Below are 27,110 nucleotides of genomic sequence, written 5' to 3'. Positions count from 1 at the left end.
ATGGACACCAAGTTCACACCTATCGATGAGATGGTGAGTGATACAGTAGCTACTCAAATCACATCCACAGTATGAGCATCATTATACAGAGAAGAAATATACGTATATATATATTATACACCATAGCAGTAGATAATGACCATCAGGAACTCCAATAACATGGAACTAGATTTTTTTATACCCGTTTCAAGGGGCAGTGACCTGTTCTACACCTACAAAGTGCAAAGTTGTTTTTGGTTCAGATCAATGTGGAGCCTCCCTGTTGAAGGTCTTACATGTGCATAAAATAAACCCACACAAAATACACATACAAATACACCGCCTAATACTGTACATCAAAATGTATTAGGACTTTGGAGCTGATTTAAAATCTTAAGAAATACATTAATTTTTCGTTTAAAATAATCTTCAACAACCCCAAAGAAAAGGGTTAGGGTTAGATTAATGCAGTATCTCTTATAATAATAACATTTTAATTAGAATATATCATTATAATTCTATTTTATCCAAGTTTGTTTTCAGCAGATTAACACATTTTAGTTAGAAAATGTATCACTGTATTATCCATTATACTCACCATCACTCAAACAGAGTGTGTATACTGTATAAATGTGATATGTCCATAGAGTACTTTGTTTGTATGTGATAGTGAGACTGATTCAAAGAATAGTTTTCTATTTAACAGATATCCCTTTTTCTTCTTTTCCTTGCAGTACAATATTGAAATTGAGGTAAGACTCACTGTATTGAAGAGTTAAGGTGAATGTTATCATGTTATCCACCTGAGAATCGTTTATTCTACAAAGATTCTGAGTATTTTCTTAGTGATGCAGCTGCATAATATGCAACTACGGTATATGCATGTTTTTCATTCAAGAATCACAATTCACTTCAGACTTATAGCTGACAACTATACTTTAAACAACTATATACAACGACTGGTTTGTGACCTAAACCTGGATCATTACATGTTCTGATTGGCTTCTCCCATTGCTTATTGAAAATGTGTGATGTGATTCTGATTAATGTTATTACATTCTAAAGTTTTGCAGGACCCTATACATAAAATATTTTGACTTACTTTTGAGTTCTGAACCACCTCCTCTCCTGTCTTCTCCTCTACTCCCCAAATTGATGTTTGAACAGGATGCTAATCACAATCGGATTGGACAGTGGGTGAACAAAACAACTAATGGAAAGATTCTGCAGCTTTCTTACTCATTGAACCCCGAGGCACGTGAAGGAACCTACAAAGTTACTGTTCATGATGATGACAGGGAAATAGATCATTACTTCAAGGTGGAGAAATACAGTAAGTGAGGTTGCTTGAGGTTGTTCGTTTGGGAGACATTTATTCTCTGAGTGGCCAAACTTTAAGCCTCCAATTACAGTTATTGTTATATATTTTGAACAATATGCAGGAAGACCATGTATTTCAAGAATCCAAAATGGATTTTCAAATGTATTTTTTTATATTCTGAAACACATCTCACCTAACATTCTTCTTAAGCATATTATGTGAAAATATGTCTATCTTTATTTGTCTTGTGGGTCATATTTACCTTTTGTGTCATGACAATAAACAAACAGTGTTAACAATTGTAATGTTTTCCCAGTTTTGCCCAAATTTGATGTAAAGGTTGAAGTACATGACGAGATAAGCATTCAACAAGAGGAATTCACAGCTGAAGTTTGTGCAACGTAAGTGCTCTATGATACACCAACTTCTCTTAGCTTAAATGTACTGTAAATATTTGGCTATTCTGTCTTGAGAGTTTTACATCAAACATTGAGAAATGGCCATATATATTAGATATGGGGGAAGATATATTTTACTGCGCATTTGATATATTACCTCATGTTTACCTTGCCACAATTTAGGCATTTAGCAGACGCTCTTAATTGAGAGCAATTTGCTTACTGTACTCGATTAAGAGCGTCTGGTACATGCCTAAATTGTAAATTGAGTAAATTATGTGTAGATTTTGAAACATGTTATTGAAATACTGTACATTTTTATTGTATGGGTGAAAAGAATAAAATAATGCGGGCATGTTTACTCCTTATGTTATCAGGTATACCTATGGACAGCCTGTGCCTGGTAAGGCAGAAGTGGAGCTGTGCCGGCCACTACAGCGATCTATGTACATCGAACTACATCATACCCCAGAACATCCAGAGGGTGTCCCTGCCATTATTGCACCCTGTCATAAAGAGAGTAAACAGGTGACATGACATGATGTTAATGAACCAACTATTTCACATCTTTTGTGCAGTAAAAAATGGTTACACACAGATGGTGTGTGTGTGTGTGTGTGTGTGTGTGTGTGTGTGTGTGTGTGTGTGTGTGTGTGTGTGTGTGTGTGTGTGTGTGTGTGTGTGTGTCTGTGTCTGTGTGTGTGTGTGTGTGTGTCTGTGTCTGTGTGTGTGTGTGTGTGTGTGTGTGTGTGTGTGTGTGTGTGTGTGTGTGTGTGTGTGTGTATGTGTATGTGTGAGACCATGGTAGGTCTTCACCTTTGACGCCATCCCCCAGGTCCCAGATGTAGAGATAGATTCGTGTGGTCGCGGCTGTCTCGGCTGTTGTTGTTGTTTGGTTTGCCATTAATTGTCTCACTTATTGAGTGATTTTTTTTCTCTTTGTATGCTGTACAGACGGACAAGACAGGCTGTGCCACCTTTACTTTCAAAATGTCAACTTTCAGCAAACCTGCCCAAAAGCTTCTGAATGATGAATTGCATCTCAATGCTAAAATAGAGGAAGATGGAACAGGCAAGTCTTCACACTGTTGGACCAATTTTAAGAAAAGCAATGAGATTCAGGGGCTCATCATCAGTGTTGTGAAATGTTTCACACAAAGTGACATGGAGGGTTTTTCTCCTCAGGTATTACACAGCCACAAGGGAAAGTGATCTCTCTCTCTTATGTTATTGGAAAACTTTCCTTTATTGAAACACCCAAGGTGTATGAGGCCCAATCAGTGATTGAAGGAAAAGTAAGTCCAAAAAGATATGGTTTTACACCTATTGCTTCAGTACAGTTCTACCCACCTGACACTGGCCATATGCACTCTGTATAATGTTATTTTGTATTTCCAACTCGCAAGGTCAAGGCACTTTACTTGAATAACACACCCATTCCTGACATGTTGGTGTACATGTTTGGAGGTGAAAGATGGTCACCGATTAACATAGTGAACGTCACGACTGACAGCGACGGTGTGGCCAGTTTCTCATTCGACACATCCAAATCTGAAAGGGACGCCCTGGGGGACATCCACCTCAAAGTAAGTCAGAGTTAGTGTTCAACCACCTGCAACAGATAGCAGTGGTGTAAAGTAACTAAGTACATTTACTCAAGTACAGTACTTAAGTACAATTTTGAGGTACTTTTACTTTAACTGGAGTATTTCCAATGTTCAGTACTTTTACTTCTACTCCCCTACTTCTCAGAGGCAAATATTGTACTTTTACTCCACTACAATTATTTGAAAACTTTAGTCGCTAGTTACTTGTAGATTTTGATTATTACTACAAAACATACATTAACCACTTCAATTTCGGCCATTTGAAAATAGCCGCTCTACAAGCTCACAAAGCATTGTGAGCTTGTAGATCTGCTATTTTCAAAAGATTTTAATACATTTTGAAAACTTGAAATGGGACATTCTGCATAATGAGTACTTTCTACTTTTAGTACTTTAAGTACATTTTGATACCAGTACTTTTGTACTTGTACTCAAGTACATTTTGAATACCGGACTTTTACTTGTAACAGAGTATGTATACATTGCAGTATTGATACTTTTACTTAAGTAAAACATTTCAGTACTTTTTCCACCACTGACAGATAGGAGCAGCACAGTGGAATCTCCTGTGCTGATAAGTGTTAATTAACTAATGGATAAATTAACACTGAGGATTTTACTCTGTAGCTGGAGGCGAATGCCAAACCTTTATTGTAATCTTCACAGACAGTAGATGACCAGGCAACGGATAACAGGAAAGGCAGACAGGCTACGGACGGACAAAATAGACTCTAAGCAGCAGCTTAGAACATACAGGCAGAAGACTTGACGAACAAGCAACACTACCTAAGGCTAAGGTTAAAAGAACACAAACAGTCAGTGGTTGAGGAGACCAGAGAGAGCATGACAGGGAACCTTATTCTTGACACAGACAGCATGGAGCAACAACAAACTTGGAGGTTGTTCTTCATGATGGGACTTTTTTTTGCGATGTGGTGTGTGATAGGCACCAGTAGTCCACTGTACGAGAGAGTATGTATGAGTCAGGAATACAGACAATAGGCTCTATGCACAGCAGCCATGTTGGAAATAAATTGGGCCTCTTCTTACTTCCTTCACAGGTGTTACCAATAATACTAATGAAGCTCTGTTCCATTCTGGTCAGGGTGCTGATATCGTGCATGTTGGCTCACTAGAAACACTCCATTTTGGTTTGTGGGTGTGTAACTCTGAGAGTGTACAAATGGAACCAAATGGACCCGTAAGGGTCCATTTAATTCCATTTGTACACTCTCAGAGTTATGGCGGTCCTTGAAAATAAGACAACCACTATGCCACACTAAATGGAACAGAGCCTTAATTAGTATCATTGGTAACACCTGTGAATGAAGTAAGGAAGGGGCCCAATTCATTCCCAATATGGCTGCTGTGCATAGAGCCTATTGGGGGGACCGTTACCTTCAAGTTGTGGTGGTATCAAATGGCCACAACCAGGCAAGAGGCAGTGGGATGGTCAGACTCACGACTGACTTTGGTTAAAGAAAACTGACGGGAGAGGTCATCAGGCTAAATATTTTTTAACCAGGATGGTAAGACAGAGTGAGGATAAAGCAGTTGAAAAATAGTGCCTATCGAGCTTGGTGAGAGTTCAATCATCTGTTGATGTACACCCAGTGTTTATATATTTTTTGGAATTTGTCTGCCTTTATTGATAGGAAAGTAGGCTGACAGGAAATGGGGAGAGAGATGGGGGGTGACACACAGCAACGGTCATCGGGATCGGGAGTTGAATCTGCAACACTCTATCGGGCTGAATAGGCTCTATGCACAGCAGCCATATTGGACAGAAATTGGGCCCCTTCCTTGCTTCCTTCACAGGTGTTACCAATGACACTAATGAAGGCTCTGTTCCATTTAGTGTAGCACGTTGGTTCTCAAACTTTTTAATTTCAAGGACCCCCATAACTCTCAGAGTTACACCCTCTCAAGGAACCATGAGGGTCCCTGGACCACACAATATCAGCACCCTGACTCTGTTTGACCAGAATGGAACAGAGCCTTCATTAGAATCATTGGTAACACCTGTGAAGGAAGTAAGAAGAGGCCCAATTTTTCTCCAAAATGGCTGCTGTGCATAGAGCCTATTACCAGCCTATGTGGTATGCGCCTGGACCGCTAGGCCAGCGGGCACCCCATGATGTTTCATAGAATAGTTGCATAGCTCCCTCCAACCAGTGCTTCCACTCGTCCAGGACCATGCCTCACCGCAAGGAGCTCCTGGTTATCAGTGTGACAGTTTTCCTCTGCTGGTGAGAGCTGCCAAAATAAAAATATGCAAGTGTGAAGTTTCAAATTTGGAGCAAAATTGGGCACCCACTCACTCACATCCCAACTGACATTCACAAGAAAAGTCTGCCCTATATTATCGGACGTGAAACGGCAAAGTGGCCAGACCAGCTACATTACATACAGTACATAACCGTTGTTAATTCTCCACTGACGTTCAATGGGTAGTGAGCCCCAACTTTATCTAAGGGCTGTGTTAAATACACAGAGGCTAATGGGGCACTTGTACAGTAAATAGTTAACACAGCCTGGTGAGGATAATGACCACAAACAAAGTATATGACATACAGTAGGATCAGTAGGAACGATCATGGGACAAGATAATTATTAGAGTTCATCCTTGTTGAGCATATTACATTTCATGGTGATCTGCCCATTAGATTTATAAATATTGTGTGTGTGGGGTGTGCTAGAGTTTCATTGATATCCGGTTTATGTTGAGATATCTTGTATGCAAGTGGAGATGTTGGTCTAATGGTGGTGCTATAGGAAAGGCCATTTTGGTCACCAAATCGGTAGAGGGACATCCTCTGGGATTCATGATCATGCACAGACAATTTTTTGGCAATCCAGCCAGTAGTTGTTGAGATATGTTGTTTGGGACTGGACCAAAGGGTTGAATGGATGGCTATTGGCTGGAATGATGGACGGACGTAAAGACGGACAGATGGACAAACCAACATAACCATTGTTAGAACTTAGCACTAGTGTTGCCCTAAATGTTTCACACATATTTGATTGATTGAAATCTTTATTTATTCTTGAAAGAGCATTGTGGTTTGCCCTCATTTGCAATGCTGTCAAGATTACACACACAACAATCGGTTATTAAAAGAACATGTATTTCCTTTCTGTTTTGTTGTGATCAAGGCTAGCGGTACACCAGCGATAGAATACCCTGCATACAGAACACCATACTATGAGGAAGGGCAACATCTACTGTCCGTGGTCCAGGAAGCCACAGTTGACACCAAGACAGTGAGCTCACTGGAGGTGAAGAAGACAGAGAACCCACTGGTCTGCAATGGAGTAAACCACATCACCATCCACTACACTGTAGTTGGAGAAACTGCAGGCCCCGTGGACCTGATGTACCTGGTGAGACACACACACACACACACACACACACACACACACACACACACACACTGTGTGTGACTGTCAATGTAGTCTACCTATTGACATCTACAAACAGGGAAGTCTGCTTTCAACATACATTCTTTACACTGGTTTCACTTGTAATCAGTTGGCATTATGGAATATTCAAATTCAATCTTGTAATTGGATTACTTTGCAATATTTTTTATTAACTTGTCTCTAATCTGTAGAATGTAAAGTTAACAGAAATATGAATTATATGATGACCATCACCCAATGTTTCATTTCAATTCCTTTTACATGTCATCTATTACTTCTGAACCATGTGTATTTGTAAAATGTCATTGATATTGGCACTGTGCTGATGTCATGAACGCTTCCATTCTATTTTCTCCTCTCTTCTCCTCATCATTCTCTAAATTTGTCCCTCCAGATTTTATCCAGAGCAGCTATTATCAAGGAGGGACTTGTAAGTGTTCAAGTGCTGGATTCTTCAGGTTGGTTCAAGTAAACAACAGTAACAACACATAAAACAGCACTGATTGTCTATAACTTACAATAAATAAACATAAATAAAAGGAAAACAAATAAAACATTCTAGCTTTTGATAATGTACATGGACAAACAAACAGTAAGTACTAAGAACTAACCATGACACCAGTTATGATTATGATATAAAGGTTTAGTGAGCACCTCAAAAAAATCAGTTCATTTAGCTTCAGAAAATGTTTGTTTATCCATAAGCATCAGTCATTTACATTTGTAATCAGTCAGGAATCAGTCAAGAAGCAATAGCTACGGATTATTCTCTTCTCTTCTCTTCTCTTCTCTTCTCTTCTCTTCTCTTCTCTTCTCTTCTCTTCTCTTCTCTTCTCTTCTCTTCTCTTTAAACTGCTGTGTGGTTCCAGTCACCGAGGGTGAGATCTCCTTCAAGTTGGAGGTCACCCCAGAAATGGCTCCATTGCTCCAGGTGCTTGTGTACACTGTCCTCCCCAGTGAGACGGTCATTGCTCACAGCGCAGACTTCACCACAGAGAAATGCTTCCGTAATAAGGTCAGTTCAAGTCCGGCATCTGCTCTCTTTTGTGCCAATGTTCTTTTGATCTTAAGGATTACAGTAACATTGCCAGAAGAAGTATTACATTTTAGTGGGGCATTGTAGGTGTCAAAGGTCTGTATTCATGGTGATGTTTTGTTCACATGTCAGGTGTTTCTGGAGTTCTCTCCATCCACGGCGATCCCCGGAGAGAAGAATACAGTGCAGGTGTCAGCCATGCCAGGCTCGCTGTGTGGTGTCAGTGCCATCGACCAGAGTGTTCGCATCAAGGAGCCAGGAAAGCAGCTCAATGCAGACAAGGTATGACCTACGTATCTGGCTTGTATCATCATCACTTACAGTAATCTGCTTATCTTATTTTTTTGCTCAAACTGCCATGAAAATATACCCTTGGGGATGAATACAGTTTTATCTGATCCTGATATATCTTGGGTTATCCATCGTCATCACTACAATCATCATCTGTACCTTCATGTTTTTGATGCTAAGCTCTTTTCTTATCTTAACAGATATTTGACCTGTTGCCAATCAAGAAAGCAGAATATATGCCATATGAACTTGAAGATGATGTACAGTGTTTGCCTGTGAGATCAAAAAGATATGTTATACATGGGCGTGATAATCACAAGGATGCACTCACAGTCTTTAAGGTATTTCTATGCCTCAATTTAAATTTAAACTGTCAAAAGGATAAATCTTTGCTTTGCATTTTATCATCAGTTCAACTGCCACTATAGGATACCGACTACTTTGTACTTTTATTAATCTAAATATAATTTATCTAGAATCTGGGACTGAAGATGGCAACAAATTTGCTTGTAAAATTACCTTCCTGCGTCCTGTTCAAAGGAAGAGAGTACCACTATGGTGACCATGGAAGTAAGTTCCAGACAAGTATACTTAAGCAGCGTGAATTCATTTGATTTCAGTCTGTTTTCATTGTCTGAATTCTGGGTGAATATGTTGCATTTATTTCCAGTTGGCTACCGAACCTACAACACTAGGTACGACTCTCCTCCAGTAGCAGTAGAGATGAACATGGTTGGAAGTGCTGGTCCAGGTAGTGGAGGTGGTTATTCAGCTCCGCCGCCCATACAGACGATCCGCTCCTTCTTCCCAGAGACATGGATATGGGACCTGGTGGAGGTGGGGTGAGTGCACAGAGCTACAACATGAACCTTACACATTCTATTCTTAAAAAGGAAGAGGAGATCTGAGCACTCAAAAGACGTGGAGGAGAGGAAGTAAAGGCATTTTATCCTATATTAACCCCAAGACCTGAGGCGATTCTTTAAAAAAATCTAAATCCTAACAGTTTTTTGATTTTTTTTTTTTTTTTTTTAAATCACGATTTTTCAAAAATAGCAGATGTACAAGCTCATAGCGCGGCACTCGGTGCCGCGCTATGAGCTTGTATATCTGCTATTTTTGAATAGCCAAAGACATCTAAAGTGACACAGATGTGTTCCAGGTCTTAATGGCTGAAGGGAGGGCCGTTAGTTCCTCCCCACACACACACCTCCCCCGAACACGCGGCAATTGTGTTCGCATAGACGCCCGGTAAAGCCAGATGCACCACGATGGTTTCGAACCAACAACCGCAGTGGTGGTAGGCAGGGACTTTACCACTGTGGCATCCGTGCACCTACCATATTATTCTTCTAGTGCCATTTTATTGTATTCCAGCCAAATTCTAACTCGGCAGAGAGTGGAGTGAACCTTCTATTGAAATGTAATTTTTAAGGTGAGTGCCTTGTCCATTGTCTACCTCTCCAGATGGAGAGAGGTAATTGCGACCATATTTGAACTACAATGAAGATGGCGGTTATTTATATTGTTTTAACATACCACAAGAGGGGGCACGGTGGCACAGTCTGTAGAGCTGTTGCCTCACAGCTAGAAGCTCCTGGGTTTGATTCCCGCCAGGGACGCTGTGGGCGTGTCCTCTCCTCCGCGTCATCAGTGCGCATACCCTAGGTGGGGTTGGCAAAAGGGCCTTTCTGTGTGGAGTTTGCATGTTCTCCCCGTGTCCCCTAGGGTAGGTACCCTCACAAAAACCTGCAGTAATCCTGGTCTCTACACTACCCTGCCCACTGAGCCATAGTCGTCTATTAGACCTCAGTCTAAAACCGGGTTATAATTGGTCTAACAGTGAAAGTTTTTTAGCGGTCTAGGCTTAGCCTAGACGTTGATTAGCTGTTTTTTAAGTGTCTGTATATAGACGTCTATATTATAGACGTAATTTCAACGGCTATAATATAGACGGTCTATAAATAGACGCTTAAAAAAACAGCTAATCAACGGTTAACATATTTGTTTTATCTGTAGTCATTTTATACACCTCCAGCAGATTCCTCAGAGGAACCATTATGCCAGCTCTGACTGGCTAGCATACTGTAGGCCTACATGATGTCCAGTTTCAACTGTCGTCTGTCCATCATCCTTTCATTCAGGAATTCAGGAAAAGAGGACGTGTCCCTCACTGTCCCAGACACCATCACCACATGGGAGACGGAGGCTTTCTGCTTGTCCTCAAGCGGCTTCGGTCTTGCTCCTCCCAAGGAGCTCAAAGTCTTCCAGCCGTTCTTCCTGGAGCTCAGCCTGCCTTACTCTATCGTCAGGGGAGAGAGATTTGTACTGAAGGGTACTGTCTTCAACTACCAGTCCAGCTGCATCATGGTACTCTGTCTGTCCGTCCGTACACAAATGTATTTACCTACTGTATAAACCTTTATTCCAGGTTCAAGGTGTTCATTGTCACACACAATAAAGTTGGTGGCAGAATTATAGGTAGTACAATTCTTGTACTTCAAGCTTCATCAACAGTATTGATCACCAAAAAAAGAGAGAAAGATAGGTAAAAGATACTTACAAACAAGTTGACTAGCCAGTGCCGTGTAAGTCGTGGGCTGGAACTATCTTCATTCCGGCCTAGCAGAGATATTAACAATTCTGTACAGGCTGTATCTATAATATTACACACACATGTAAATGTACATAGGTTCAAGTCATGGTGGACGGTGTCTGTGGCTGGCTCAAGGGAGGGTAAGGGAGAGGGAAGGTTTGAGAGGGAGAGAGACCCTAATTCACCCATGCAATAACCCGGCCAGTGCTGAACATGCATGCACCAGCATCTGAACACGCTGAAAACGTTGAAAATGCTTGCCCACAGCAACGCTGTTAACTCTGCACATTGCTTTGCGGCTTGTGTGTGTGTGTATTTGTTTTGTTCCTCCATTCAATCCAACCATTGTCTCTCTTCCTCAGGTGAGTGTGACTCCCAGCCCCTCATCAGATTACACTCTCACACCCATCCCTAATGAAGAGTACTCCTCCTGTGTCTGTGCCAACGGACGCAAGACCTTCCACTGGACTATGGATGCCTCTGTCCTAGGTGAGACCTGAACTCTACCTTTATATGGTACCACAGTTTAGAATTTCTTTAGCTTCATGTTCTTTGGGACATGCTATAATACATAATCAAACATGACGCAAGTACAACAGCTTCCAGTAATTCCACAGCATCCAGTTCCAGGTCAAAGTCTTTACAAGATGATGATTACCTTCATTTATGAACTATTTATCAACTATCATTTATAATAGTGTAGGTGAAGAAAGACAAAAAAAAAAACACACCCAGTGTGAAGTGAGCGGTGCTATTTATGAGTTATTAATTTCATCATGCATCTCGGTAGCCAATTCTGCGGTAGCCAAGTAGCACGTCCTGCGAAGTGACGTGCTTACATTTTTAGCGGCGCTAGCCGCTCTATATCTTTAGGTATAGAGCGGATCCTGCTCTATACCTGACTTTGTCCGTGTGCGTACGTCAACGTTCTGATTGGTCAGGTGCGTCAACAAAGTGATTGGTCAAGCTTCACATGACACATGACTATAAACACATTATAAACACATATCGATGACAAAATGTATCAAAGGCGCCGCTACCTTCACACAGGGTGTGATTTTTTACATTATTATTAATTTCATCATGCGTCTCGCTAGCCAATCACAGCGCGTCTGCGAAGTTTGAAGTTAATTTCATCATGTGTCTGGCTAGCCAATCACAGCACGTCCTGCAAAGCTTAGCCTATGCGCGTGTTTTCCACAGCATGGCGTCACAGCGAAAGACACATTTTCACAACGGAAAGAAAAACTTTCACCACGGATGGGTCCTAAGCCCTCTTATAGGAGCGGTTGCACCGCTCAAAAAACACCAGAAAAGACTTCGCCCGCCATGGGTGATCCAGTAATTGTCAGAGATGTTGACAGGGCATTACTTGACTGTTGTTTGTGGATGTTTCCAGAGGTTGTCAATGTGACTGTGAGTGCGGAGGCAGTAGCATCTCACGCATCATGTGGCAACGAGATAGTCAACGTGCCAGAGAGAGGTCGCATCGATGTTGTCACACGCTCTCTGATAATCAAGGTAGGCCCGAGTTGTGATAGTTCTGAGATTTTCTTTTAGTTTTTGTTAAGGTTTAGGTTCAATTAGCTTTCTTAAATAATAATTATTTTTTATAGGTATTTGGCCAATGACTGAAAAAAGGTCTGCTTTTTACCCCTTTCAGGCAGAGGGAACAGAAGTGACTAAGGCCTACAACTGGTTGCTGTGTCCCAAAGGTGAGTGTGGAGTGTATAGTACATGCAGGGTGTTCAATTATTGTCAACATGGAGGCCAAACAGAAAATAAATAACACAGAGGTGGACACAGAGGTGGACACAGAGGTGGACGCTTCAGGCAAAGAAAATGTAACACACCTTAAAGGTCCACCAGCAGAGTCTTTGTTTCTTCTTACACCCTACTGGAAATGTGCAATTCATTATACTTTGCTATTTGCAATTGCTGTGGTGGTGGTGATGCTAGAGGAAAAGCCCTGGGGTCACCAAAACCGATAGGGTTAATCCTGGAATCTGCCTGTTAATTATGAGATTTCTTTTGTGAAACATTTGAGATTGTGTCACTCCATTCAAACTACTTGTTCTACTGTAGTGTAGCTAGTAGGGGTTATACACTGTTCCTCTTGAATATATACTGACATCGTTATAGTGATGTTGGGCACATCTTCTATTAAACAAAAACATAAAAGTCACTACTTCTCTCTTCAATGGCGTAATTGCCAGAGTTTATGTGACTACGGTGATTGTTTGATGTCTCTGTTACTCATGTTCATGTTTTTCTCTGTCTAGGAGAGACTTTGACAGAGGACATCCAGTTACAACTCCCTGACAATGTGATTTTGGGATCTGCCCGTTCTTCTGTATCCGTCCTGGGTAAATAGACTTGTATTTTCTGTTATTTTGTATTTAGTGCATTTTGTCTTTATCACAAACTACAGTGGGGAAAGACAGGATATAGGAGATCATCTATGATGCAGTTTACAAGCAACATTCAAACCCATGCCATTGCAATTGGGTCTCAGCTTCCCTGCTGTCTGTCATACGCTGTCTCCCTTTCATTCCTCCTTGTCTCTCTTTTTCACATCTTTCTGCTGTCTGTTTATCCTACACTGTCTCTTTCACAGCTTCATGCTCTCAGGTTTCCTGTCAATGTCTATTTTACAGTTTCCTGCTGTCTGCCTCAACAAGCTATTCTTTATTTTTTAACAGTTTCAGTCTAACAGCCTCTCTCTCTCTCTCTCTTTGACGACAGGAGACATCCTGGGCCGTGCCATGAAGAACCTGGATGGACTGCTTAGGATGCCGTATGGATGTGGGGAACAGAATTTGGCGCTCTTAGCTCCCAACATCTACATCCTGGAATACCTGAAGAACACAAACCAGCTGACACCGGCCATCAAGGAGAAGGCCATACCCTTCCTGGTCAGCGGTGAGTCCAACTGTTGAATTGTTTAAATTGTATTATGGAAAAATATTTCAACTGTGAAATTACTTCGAGGGTGTGATGTCAGCAATCCTTCTCTCACATTATATTTAGCATTGATCACCCTCCAACACACCTGTACCAATTGTTGTGTTTTCTTCTGTATGTGTGTGTGCCTTGGCCTGGACGAGAGGTCATCAGGTGGTCCCCAACCTTATTGGAGTGTTTCAACCCTTAACCATAACACTCTCCAGTTGGTGGGTCAGCAGTGATTGGCCAAATCACTGCCCCTCTCATAAAATGGTAAATGGTAAATGGTGCATTTATATAGCGCTTTTATCCAAAGCGCTTTACATTGATTGTGCCATTCACCCATTCACACACACATTCATACACCGATGGCGGAGGAAACCATGCAAGGCACCAACCTGCTCATCGGGAGCAATTAGGGGTTCAGCGTCTTGCTCAAGGACACTTCGACACTAACTCTGGGGGGGGGGGGGGGGCGCCCCAGGCCGGGATCGAACTGGGAACCTTGCGGTTTCCAATTCACTCTACCCGGCCACTCTACCCCTGAGCCACTGCCGCCCCAGGCTTCCAGCTTTTATCCTCTCTTTTATGCCAGAGCCAACAGGAGGTTCTCTCTGCCGCTTCTCCCAATCTATGAACGTCTGTTTTCCTCAAGTGGCCTCTCAGTCCGACCTTTGTCATCATATCACATCACACCCACACTGATTGAGCTGGGAATCCTCGACATCCCACTTCAACTGTCATCAGCCATGCTGTCTTCCCCTTGTCCCGGCAGTCCTGGGCAAGTTGTTGGTACTTGGTTTACTTTCTCTCTGCCGCTTCCTCGCAGCCCTCCTCCCACGGGACCGTTTGACCACTGCTGGAAATAATGTTTTCTTTTTTTTTAACATTTCTAATATCATGTGGAGTAAGCAGGATGTAGATCTGATTAAATCAGTGCTCAGCTCAAGTGAATCATATAATGACAATGCGCATATGGGGGCCTCATATTAGCTCTTGAAACGGGCCCCCAGATCACTCTGTTTAAAATAATAACAAATGAATAAACTTTGTGCACAGGCTATCAGAGGCAGCTAAACTACAAGCATGATAATGGTGCCTACAGCACATTTGGAGCTGGACAAGAAGGGAACACTTGGTAAGAATAAACTTATTATAATTATTATTACTTTTTATTTTGTGTGTGTGTGTGTGTGTGTGTGTGTGTGTGTGTGTGTGTGTGTGTGTGTGTGTGTGTGTGTGTGTGTGTGTGTGTGTGTGTGTGTGTGTAATATATATTTGGGCATAATCCACCTGCCCACCACAGACAGACAGATAAGGCTGATAGGCAGCGCTTCTCTTGCGGATATATAAGAGATATAATTGAAGTATGGGATGTCCATGAAAACACTGCTAACTCTGTCAAAAATCTGTAAATGTTGAGTTAGCCAGAGTGTTTTTTTCCCATCATCAGGTTGACTGCATTTGTCCTAAGAGCGTTTGTCCAAGCGAAGTCTTTCGTCTTCATCGACGAGTCGAACATAGAACAACCAAAGACCTGGCTGGAGAGTAAACAGAAGAGCAATGGCTGTTTTGAGCAATCTGGAAAACTATTCAACAACAGAATGAAGGTATGAGAGAGGAGAGATTGACTGAGTAAAGAAGTACAGCATATCACCTTTATCGTCTTTATATCATACGTTTCTAAAATCTATTTCAAATATTATTATTGGTGTGTGTGTGTGTGTGTGTGTGTGTGTGTGTGTGTGTGTGTGTGTGTGTGTGTGTGTGTGTGTGTGTGTGTGTGTGTGTGTGTGATTGATGTTTCCTTTCTGCAGGGTGGAGTGTCGGATGAAGTGACTCTCAGTGCTTACATCACTGCCTCGTTGCTGGAGATGAAATTGTTACCTTCAGTGAGTCGCCTTTCCATCATTTTAGAAGATCATTCAGGTGGAATGGAGCTAGTAGACTGAAGAGATAAGGAAGAATGTTCACTGTGTAAATACTGAAACGTTCATCGCCGCCTCTTGTAGGTGGTAGTGGGCCGCTGATGCACACCTTTACATCAAGTGAGCTGATTGTGCTGAATAAGGCCGTGAAATGCTGTTTTTGGATTTCTGACTGTTTGTCCTCTGTATCACATGTACCAATGTGCAAAATCAGGGTTTTCACCGTTGGGTGTTCAACGACATGATTCAGAATTCTGTCATTCATGTCAGAGACTTTTGCCTTTCTTCTTATCATGCTTTTAACATCTTTAACAGCGGCATACCCTATGATCAGAAATTCAGGCTCACCACATAGCCTTTTTCCTTCTGAGTTACTCTTGGTTCTTACCTTCCCTGCTGGGTGAAGATGATTTGTTTTGTCTGTCATCAGACGGACATCTGGGGTCCTGGAGCAATGGGGTGAATCTGTTTCCCAGCTGCACACTCGATGTTTTGGGAGATTTGTTTGTAGTTCTCCCTTTGGCAGTTTTCCACTGTTGAAGGGGGGTAGAAGACGCGGTACGCGCGGGTGGTAGCGCAGTTCCCCAGCTGTTTCTGTTTCCCAGCTGCACACTCGATGTTTTGGGAGATTTGTTTGTAGATCTCCCTTTGGCAGTTTTCCACTGTTGAAGGGGGGTAGAAGACGCGGTACACGCGGGTGGTAGCGCAGGCCAGCCGGTCAGATCTGTAATCACAGGGCTCCGAGTTCTGCCAGTTATTCGCCTCTTCAAATCCTTTGGCTTTGCCCCGAGAGTGTTCCATGAGAAAGCCTTGTCCTGGGGTTTCTCGGAAACCACACTAGGTGGCTGCTTGTTGGCATCGTCTTGTCCGTTGCCCTGAGACTGTGGAATTCCATAATGTTGATTCACTTCCACACTCACTCTTAAACGGTGTAATTCCGTTTCCAGCACTGCAATCCTTTGAAGCAGTTTTTGGTAGTCCTCTGTTGAAAAAGTTGGGTACATCCTGATGCTAATTAGCTTTGGCTATATGCCACGTACCCAGTCACTGGAGGTCGAAAAATAGTGTATTGAAATATGGCAAAAGCTTGTATCTATAGAAGAAATAGAGTCCCATGGGTTTATAAATATCCAGGATCCATTTGTGGTTTCTCAGGGGAAAAAATAAAAATAAAACATGGATATCAGCAGAGGAATGTAAGCATAGGGCAGAGCGAGCAGCAAAAAGCGTCCTCACTGTACAAGAGCAGAAGCAGTAGTGTCCTAGAGGGTGGGCGGGCAGGTGGGTGGATGTCACAAACTTGGCACCAACACTGGTCAGGGGTCTGCCATCACCATAGCCGCACCATTTCTCCTCCCCCTCTGTGTTCCTATTGGCTGGGGTTTAACTCCAGTTCCCAGCATGCTAAAGGCCCCAAACATGGTAGGTGCTCTTAGACGGCCAATAGGGATAAGCTGTAATTGATTAAACCCCGCCCCCTCTGTGTTCCTATTGGCTGGGCTATAAACAGCCATAACTCCAGTTCCCAGCTTGCTACAAGCTCCAAACGTGGTGGGTGGTCCCACAGACCTCCCTTCTTCCGGTTTGTCGGATTGCCTTGAAACTTCACCCGCACACTCTCTGAGGGGTGTGGAGTTCAATGGTGCAACCCGGAAGTGCACCTACCTCCCGAACGCAACTATGACAGGTATGACAGTGGACCTGGGTGCTGCAAGTGCATCACTGCTTGGCAGCAGTGCTATAGCAGTGTTTAACACTTCAAATGGCCATACTTCGGTGACCATTGCTCTTATCAGCGCAACATAGGACTAGGTTTGAAGGCCGCGTAGTGGCCTGAAAATCTAGTTACTATAAAGAGCATTAAGATTTAAAAAATGAAAACAACTCTTTTGAAAAGAGAACCCTGAAGCGGCCATATGCTACAGACCGTCTATAAGCAAGATTCAGGTTCCCCCCATGTTCTTCATCCCATGTTTCAACCTCTCCCCTCAGACAGATGTTATTGGGTCCTATGTAGGTACAAGCACTCATTTCATCCTTTCTCAATCCAACTACCTAATAAATCTGCCATTTTGTTATTTTCCAAGTGTGGTATTGTGTTGCTGTATCTGTTTGTATTCATGTGTTTTGACTACTCCTATGAAGCACATTTGCCAAGAGCTTGGCAATAGCTTGTATGGTTATCCTGGATGTAAAGCCTGTTTGTGTCTCTCTGTAGGATCGTGTGGTGAAACGTAGTCTGTCTTGTCTGAGGGAGGCCATCGATGCGTCCATGAAGACCAACACCTACACTACAGCTCTGCTGGCCTACGTCTTCTCTCTGGCGAGAGACACTGAGACACGCTCACTACTCCTACAACACCTGGACAAGATTGCTTCACAAGATGGTGGGATAGAAAGACATACATACGTTTAGAAAGGATTTTTTTTTTTAATCCAAAAAGGTAGCACATCCAAAAATGTCAATTAAATGGAGGACAAATTACTCACATTTCCACTTTTTTATTATTATTATTATTATTATATCAATAAAAAAAGTGGAAATGTGAGTAATTTGTCCTCCATTTAATTTACATTTTTGGATGTGCTACCTTTTTGGATCTTTTTTAAAATTCCTTTTTTTGATATGTATACTGACTTTGGGTCTAGCACTCCACTGAGAAAACCCATTGTTGATGCGCAACCTCTTTTTCTTATTTATACATACGTTTAGATCGCATTAAATAAAGCTAGCTTGTTAGCTAAAATATTTTCATTTCATTTTAATTTGCATTATTTGCTCTTCTCAATGTATTGTTTATTTCATAGTGATTTGATGAATGGTTGTTTTGCTTTTGTGTGTCTTGGTGGTTCCCCAGGAGGTTTCCTCCACTGGTCTCAGACCTCGGACGACACATCGGCCTCTCTGTCCGTAGAGATCAGCTCCTACGTGCTGCTGGCCAAGCTTGCCAGCCCTGAACCTACCGCTGCAGACCTGGGTTATGCTGCTCGCATCGTGAGGTGGTTGGCCCGTCAACAGAACTCCTACGGTGGCTTCTCCTCCACACAGGTACTGTACTGCTCAAATATCATCTGTTCCTATCTGAGACACTGCCAACCCCATAGACATAATGAACAAAATGTGCGTATAATTAGATTCGATACTAATGCACTCATAGAAGTGTTTCCACAAGCGTAGTCTGATTCATTCTTCTTCTTCTTAACTGAATTGTGTACCTAATTGTCATTAGGTACACATAAACTCGTGTCTGCTCTGAGACTGCTGTACGTGGCAGAAAACATGCGTGACAACATTCTTCATGCAAAATCAATTACAATCATGCCAAACCTCAAACGATAAATGTTTATCTGCCTCACATGTGTCAAAAGAATAGGTTTTGTGTACTGTGGTGGACTGAATAGTCTCAAGGCTCTATGGTCTGTCTTGATTATATTCTGTTGCATGTGAACATCACCAGACAGCACCGTTTATAGCTGGTCAACAAGCTCTATACGTGGCAGACTGATGTCAAAGGTGGTTTGTGTGCTTTGTAGGACACAGTAGTGGCTCTTCAGGCCCTGGCTCGCTACTCTACTCTGGTCTTCACACAAGCGGGCTCCAGCACTGTGACGGTCAAATCCGCCAGGGGTGACGAAGTCTTCCATGTGGATCAGAGCAACAGACTGCTTTACCAGGAGAGGTCGCTGCAGAATGTGATGGGAATGTACAGCCTGGAGGTTAAGGGCACTGCATGTGTCTCAGCGCAGGTCAGCTCCTATCTGTCCTATAAATACTACTCAGAACGTATTCTGCATGCCTTGTAGTTGTAATGATGTAAGAACAGGGCTCTTTACTCTTCATGATTGTACAAATCAAACTCTACTTGTTTCCTCAGATGTCTCTTAACTACAACATCCCAACACCCGTTGAGGAAAGCAGTTTGTCCATCAAGGTCACACCTGAGGCCGACTGCAGCAGCAACTCTCTGAGACGGAAATTGACTCTGAAACTACAAAGCCTGTAAGGATCACCTCACCTGTAGAGACAGAACTACAGCCATGTCAATGATACATTTCATACACAACAAAATCAATGTGCTGCACAGAAGAAGAAGAAAAGATAGATAATGTCAAATATCTTTTCAAATATTTTATACCTACAGATATACTGGAAATGAACCAACTACAAACATGGTGTTAGTTGATGTAACAATGCTTTCTGGATTCGTCCCTGACCCAGAGTCTTTGAAAAAGGTGAGTTATTGTACACTTTTTTGACTGAGTGAGAAAACCTTTTAACTTTATTTTGTAGACGTTAACATTCGATCACAGAGTTCACAGATTTAATATAATGGTTTCTTCACAGCTGAAAAAGGCACTGCTGGTGGATCGTGTAGAACAAAAGGACGACCACGTCATTATGTATTTCAAAGAGGTGAGAGACCAGTTCACACCAGATTATGTTCAATACAAATCAGACCACCTTTAACCCCAAGGGTAAAAATGTAACCTTACAGGTAATTTACACTCTGAGTTAAATTAACACTAGTTACACTTTTTATGTTTACTATCACTATAAAGCCTTTTTCAATACATTTCACACTATTAACAAGCCAACACACCAACAATACACAATTGGCAAAATGATTAACTAAATTACTGCAAGAGAACAACACAGTGATATTGTGCTTATTGAGTTTTGGAAATGTGCCTACAAAACTGAAAAAGTTGCTAGGTTCATAGCAATTGTAAAAAAAAAAGTATAATAAAGGAAAAAACAGTAGTCCGGTAGTAAGAAGGGATGATACAGGGAGTGAAGGGAGTCAACAGGGAGTCCCTGGTCTGGAATTCCGTCCTTAGACCGCAAGAGACCAGTTCAACTTGTAGCTAGTCCATTGTTTACGACCAGAGTTCATGTTGTTGGACATGATGTATGGTTTTGGAAATTGGTAGAGACAAATTCCAAAATAGAAAGGGTTTATAATTAATAATTGTATATTCTACCAGGAAGGTGCTTGCATTAACTTTCCTGGTACAATATAAAAACAGTACAATAATAGGGGAATACTCCTGGATAGAAAACCAGCATATGGGTCCTATTAGGAAAAAACATCATTACTAGGGTTCCAGGTAAGAAATTAAACAAAAAAGGCGTGCTAGGTGTCTTGGTAGGATAGAAAACTAACTTAAGGGCTATTATGATAGCAGTCCTTGGAGTCCTGGTAGGATAGAAAGGACCAAGGATTAAGGTTTAATGGGAACCACTGGAAGTACAATGAGAGAAAATATATTAAAGTAAATACATTAAATTAAATTAAGCATATACTGTAGAAACATACTCTTGATAATCTACATTTCTGTCAACAGTTAACAAAAGGCATACCCAGCAACCACGTCTTAGAGCTCATACAGGAAGTCCCAGTTCAGAACCTGAAGCCAGCACTGGTCAAGATCTATGATTACTACCAGCCAAGTGAGTACATGTACAGTGTTACACAACCTCTCCTATGGCTATCTGTAGAAACCTTAAAATGTAAAATTAAAGAAATGCCCACACACTTTTGGTCGCCAGTTGCAAAAAAAGAACTAAACGTTTTTATTGCACCTGTGCGCTGCTGTTACTTTTCAGCACTGTCTGGCACTGTCTGATGAAGAGCACAAGCACAAAACGTCACAGCAGCACTCGTGCAATAAAAACGATTTTTTTGCAACTGATGCCCAACAGTACTGTACGGTTTTTCACTCAGCATCTGCCCACTTTTGGATTTGGATGTGCATGTCCTTCCTCATTTTCGTACCTTTAGAAACTACACTCCACAACAGTGATCCTTAAATGTTTGTTTCTCAGGATTCTATCTCCACGCTCTGTGACATCAGTCCCATTGGCCTATTACATAACATATTTTTCTCCCATCTGAGGTTTTCCATGTGTTATGGAGAAAAAACGAACTAAAAAAAACTAAAAGTTTAACAAGGTGTCAATTCTAGACCAGACAGACTTTCATGACATTCAGTTTTACAACACATTAAAAGTGTTTGTCATGGTCCTTCAAACGTGTATAAAAAGTTTTAACTGAAAATTCCACTCCAGTTAGCCATTGCAGGTGTTTTTTGCTCACATTTCTAAAGCCTTTTCAACTGCAATGAAAAAAATAAATCTTTGCCTGCGGTTGTCGCTGTTGAGGGATTTTGCCTGTCAATCATCGCCTCTGCTCCCCCCCCCCCCAAAGGAAAGGATGGGGAGGGGAGGGGCGAGGAGGAGAGTGGGCAGGAATAATGGACCGTGACCTCACAGTCCAAGGGCCAATCACAGATAACTTTTCAGCCTAATTATTCAGAAAACCCCAGACCACAGAAAATCCACTGAATGTGGAAAAGAAAGTTCAGGTTTTTTGGATGTAATTGAGGTCATAACCACCCCCCCAAAAAATCATGAAAAATAAAAAAAGCGAAAATGAATGTCATAGAACCTCAATAATCTGGCCTGACAATAGAGAGCAAGACTGCAGCAATGAGACAATTCCCATTAGCAGTTGTAGGCTACCAGTGAGTACCAGAATGCTTTGTGATGGAATCTCACGTACAACAAAAAAGCCACCTGTTAAGGGAATAATTTAAATATTTTGTTACCAATGTGTAATTTGGAAAGAGAGAGAGAGAGAGAGAGAGAGAGAGAGAGAGAGAGAGAGAGATAGCATACATGGCGGTTTGCTGTGATTGTTGTACTTTGGTATGGACTGAGATTGGCATAGCAGTGTCAGCTGAGCTGTGTGGTTTGATGTGATTGTTCTACTTTTGTGGGGACAGATTTATAGAGTGATAGACAGAGATATACACAAACCTTGTTCTAGATCGCGGGCACCTTCGTTGCAGCTGATGCTGCTACGCCAACCACAGCTCACCTCACGCTGCTACATGCAAGCAGAGAACCACAAGGCTAAGCTCCATAGCACCAGAAATGTGCAAACGTGAGCTGTGTGTGCTAAAGTTGATCAAGTGCTGCTGTGCTTCATTCACAAACTGCACATCTAGTATCTTGCTATCCATAGATTCAGATTGGAAAGGGAAGCTCTTGTATATGTAAGTGTTGAATGAAATTAGACAGAAAGAAAGCAGTATCCTTATGAATTGCATTCATGTTGCAGTAAGGTAAAAAATTTCATAACATAGAGCAATGTGTTTTATTTTGTGTTGGGACACTTCGGCATGCATTAATGCACTTACCATGAGCACTGACCAAAGAAAACAGGAAAAAGAAAGAAGGGGGTCTGTGTTTATATGTTTTACATTAAAACTTGAGGGAAGCAGCAAAGAAAAGTTTTGTTGTCTTGGTAACAGCTTTCTAATTGATAATAATTATAAAGAAAAAACTGCTGCTGCTTTTATGCCTGGCATTGCTGGGGTTATTGCTCAGTGTTTTCAGATTTCTGTACCCAGCATTGTTCAGGTTATTTCGTCCAATTAAAGAATTGCACTGAAATGTTTTATTTATTATCCTGTTGCTCCAAACACACTAACAGGTGTCTTTGTTTCACGCAGGTGACAACAAGGAGACAGAATACAGCTATGCTTGTGATACACAGTAATGGCCAATTGGCCTTGCATGATGTCACATAGCCAGCAGTTCAGCAGTATAACGCTTCTCATCGTCACCATGTGAAAGATCTATCCATTTACAAATACATTTCTCATTGTCACATGTTGTATTCCTGCTCTTTATGTGCAGTGAGGATTGGAGGTGATTATTGAGAGATTTGTACAAGTGTATCTAAACTAATCTAAAACTATCACTAGATGTCCGTCGATTGCCTATTCAGAAGTAATATTTGTGTACCATTGTTCCGTGTTGACCTTGCCTTGCCTCATTGCGTTTTATGGTTGTAAGTTTATAATAAGTGTTCATGTGTGAGATTATATTATAGGTGCAGATAACCTGTGTGTGTAATAAAGTTACGTTTCAATACGGTACCACTGTGTAATTTTTCGTGTTTCATGACTGTAATTATTCAAATGATGATGCCCACATATAACATTTGAACGGGGTATATAACTGGGTTTTCTTTCACAACATTTAAAATACTCTATTTTACTAAAATAAAACTAAAAAGTAAATAAACTGTACGTTCAGATCCATTTATATAAAAGAAAAATGCCAAATGCACAAGTATGTTCGGCAAAGAGATTTGGTATAGACTAGAGGGAAAAAAAGGAGGGCACCAAGTCAAGTACAGTACATATCCCTGGAAGACCCTGGTCAACAAAGTATAATCTGGTTAAAGTGGTTAAGCATGTCATCACTCACTGTGTGTCTCTCTTATGCCAGGACCCTTACAATTCTAAGGGGCTGTGTTCTGTCTTCAAAAAAAGGAAAAAGCCAAAATGTGTATATTCTTATGTTTTGAATTATTCTGGTGTTTTGTTGTAATAATCTTTCTGCGTGCATTGTTATGACAAGCTTTGTTGAATACATGCCTTTACATTGACTTCTAACTACAGTGAGTGATTAGTGACCGCCATCTATTGACGGGGTTTGGTACTGCACTAGAGACGTCTTTATTACGTTTTACTTCCTGTTTATCTGCCATTACGTCTTGAGCTACATGAATGCAAGCAGTGCTATTCCAGTTGTTTTTCCACGTCCAAACCTTGGAGTAGATTTATCCGTGAGTGTTAACAGTGCCATAAATGGCAAATGTGGATTATTTTAGAGTGTAGAACATTTGTTTGATATTGAGTTTATTGAAAGGATTGTTTGTTGTTTTCCATGTTGCCACATGCTATTTAGTTAATCTTCTAAATACTACATGCTGTATATCCCCTGTAATGTTATTTGTTTCTGAATACATGCAACTTTATGGTGTAGAACAGTATTGGGCTTGTATACATACTTGGTGAGCTGTTAGAAAAATACAATTCATACTTACCTGCATACTGTAAAATGTTAAAAACACACTAATGGTTAAAATACTTAAAATGGCTAAAAAGCAACTTGTAACTAAAGCTATATTTCATTGTTACAATGTCAAAGTGTAAACAATGTCATGCCTTATGTTGTTTGGTAAAATGCATTTTTTCTGTCTATGTTTTCAGTTTTACAAAATAATGAAGAAATCTCCCAGTAAAGATCACATTCTGAGGAAATTATGGAATGGACCTTCATTTTGTTATCTGTCTGTCTAAGCCTTGCTAAGAACGCAATTGCCAGGGCAGAACAGGCCGAGTCAGCTGAGGCATTTCTTTCCCCAGTTGAAAATGCCAAAGCGCTTGTCTAAAAAAGCCTGTGTTGAAAATATTTCAGCTCAAGCTTCAGCAGCTTCAAGCAGAGAAAAACGCTCCCATTGTAAACGCTCCAGAACATATACTGTATGCCCCGCTCTTGGCGGACACAGCATCTAACCTTTCACCCCTGTTTGATCCAAGTGGATACTGTATATCAATAGTTATGGATTGCTTTATCCTTGTGAAAAATATTTGCTTAACAGAGTTTTAAAGCAACCCCCTTTAATCAGCAATGGATATTTGAGGACGTTATCAGGCCACGCTGAGGTTTACTTTAGACAACTGTTCTTTTGCCCTGTGGGTGGGTCGTATTTGAAGCTGTTTGTGTTGTCAGTTCAAACATACTCAGAGTAAAGGGCAATGTTGCAGAATATTGTCCTAAATTCAACCAACCAGTGTTAATATATTATATTATAATACTGTAACTCTAATTCTTTATGAGCATGTTGTAAATAGTGTACATAAAAACGGTAAAAGCACTCATTCCTAAGTATGGTTTCCCTCATTTGCACCTCAAATGCTCCACATCCTATTACTTTAATTTATATTACAAACTCCACCCTGTAAGGATTTTCTAACAGTGGGTTTTTGACAAAATCTCTGGGAGTAGTAGAAAAAGAGTGTTTTGAAAATACAAAATGGCAGAAAATGTGCCTAAATGAGGAGCTGGGCATAATGATCCAAGGAATCCTAGGTTGTTTTTCTTTTTTTTTTACGATCTACGGTTACATTACATTAAATTACAGTCATTTAGCAGACGCTTTTATCCAAAGCGACTTACAATAAGTGTATTCAACATAAGTAGGGAACGAAAACTACTAATCACCTGAAGTCTTATGTGCATTTTCTGCAAAAACAAGCAACCAAGAGTATACCTAGCGCTAAGGTAAAAGTGCAATATATCAGCTACCTATTTCCCTAAACAGATGAGACAAAATAGCAAAATCAAATGAGCATGAGCTAAAACAAATAAGTGTAACGACTAAACAAGATCCAGTGGCTCAGGGGTAGAGTGGCCGGGTAGAGTGAACTGGAAAACCGCAAGGTTCCCAGTTTGATCCCGGGCTGGGGCACTCCCCTAGAATTAGTGTCGAAGTGTCCTTGAGCAAGGCGCTGAACCCCTAATTGCTCCCGATGAGCAGGTTGGTGCTTTGCATGGTTTCCTCCACCATCGGTGTATGAATGTGTGTGTGAATGGGTTAATGGCACAATCAATGTAAAGCGCTTCGGATAGAAGTGCTATATAAATGCACCATTTACCATTTACCAATAAACAATATAACAATAGAAAACAAGCGTTCGTACAATTAGTTAACAAGTAGGCCAGGCAGAGAGGAAGGGTAGTGTTTCCTGAAGAGGTGGGTTTTCAGCCTGCAGCGAAATATGGGCAGTGACTCTGCTGTCCTGACATCAGTGGGAAGTTCATTCCACCACTGTGGGGCCAGAATAGAAAAGAGTCGTGACCGTGTGGATCGGCCAGAAGGGCCCTTGAGTGACGAGGCAATCAGTCGCCCCGAGGTGGCAGACCGAAGTGGTCGGGCAGGGGTGTAGGCATCGACCATAGCCCGGAGGTAAGAAGGAGCTGTTCCTTTCACTGCCCTATAGGCTAGCACCAGGGTTTTGAACTGGATGCGAGCCGCTACGGGGAGCCAGTGTAGAGAACCGTGAAGGATGGTTGTGTAGGAGAACTTGGGGCGGTTGAACACCAGATGAGCCGCAGCTTTCTGAACAAGCTCCAGAGGTCTGATGGCAGATGCCGGAGCACCAACAAGGAGGGAGTTGCAGTAGTCCAGGCGGGAGATGACAAGAGCCTGGATGAGCCCCTGGGCTGCCTTCTCCGTGAGGAAGGGGCGAATCCTCCTGATGTTGTAGAGGAGGAATCTGCAGGACCTTGTCACTGATGCGATGTTTGCCAAGAACGTCAGTTGATCGTCCAGGCTCACACCCAGATTCTTCGCAGTCCGAGTTGAGGTCACCACAGCATTATCAATGGTGATGGCCATGTCTCGGTGCGAACAGCCCTTCCCCGGGAGGAACATCAGCTCGGTCTTGTCCAGGTTGAGCTTCAGGTGGTGCGTCGACATCCACTCCGAGATGTCAGCCAGACAAGCAGCAATGCGTGCCTCCACTTGGGTGTCAGAGGGGGGGAATGAGAGGATCAGCTGGGTGTCATCGGCATAGCAGTGGTAGGAAAAGCCACGGTTCAAGAGTTGTAAGCCAAAACGTGAAGCGGCATGTTGCAACCAATTTGAAAAACATTGGTGTACGTTTTTCTCTTGACCTACTTGGGGGGTGTGCGTACAAGGTTTCATCAGTCCAGTGGTGCC

General features: G+C 41.7%; 1 protein-coding gene across 1 annotated transcript; it reads left to right on the top strand.

The window, feature by feature from the left end:
* LOC311050638 (alpha-2-macroglobulin-like) lies at positions 1-23,313 on the top strand (the record flags this gene model as incomplete). The annotated part of the gene is made up of 32 exons (XM_084064724.1): positions 1-33; positions 714-731; positions 1,147-1,312; positions 1,617-1,701; positions 2,076-2,226; positions 2,653-2,883; positions 3,105-3,284; positions 5,498-5,554; positions 6,462-6,689; positions 7,123-7,186; positions 7,598-7,743; positions 7,897-8,046; positions 8,256-8,396; positions 8,532-8,625; positions 8,726-8,897; positions 10,200-10,425; positions 11,014-11,140; positions 12,051-12,172; positions 12,315-12,366; positions 12,934-13,017; positions 13,397-13,573; positions 14,657-14,735; positions 15,051-15,207; positions 15,415-15,489; positions 17,744-17,912; positions 18,384-18,574; positions 19,060-19,272; positions 19,401-19,525; positions 19,668-19,758; positions 19,871-19,939; positions 20,872-20,977; positions 23,044-23,313. 32 exons carry the CDS (start codon positions 1-3, stop codon positions 23,088-23,090), a joined length of 4,026 nt encoding a protein of 1,341 aa, XP_083920850.1. The 3' UTR covers positions 23,091-23,313.
* Between the last annotated feature and the right edge of the window lie 3,797 nt (positions 23,314-27,110).

Source organism: Gymnoscopelus microlampas (genome assembly GCF_963454915.1).
Source record: "Gymnoscopelus microlampas genome assembly, chromosome: 8".
NCBI lineage: Eukaryota > Metazoa > Chordata > Actinopteri > Myctophiformes > Myctophidae > Gymnoscopelus > Gymnoscopelus microlampas.
Note: the sequence above shows the minus strand (reverse complement) of the source record. Positions and strands in the feature narration are given on the sequence as shown.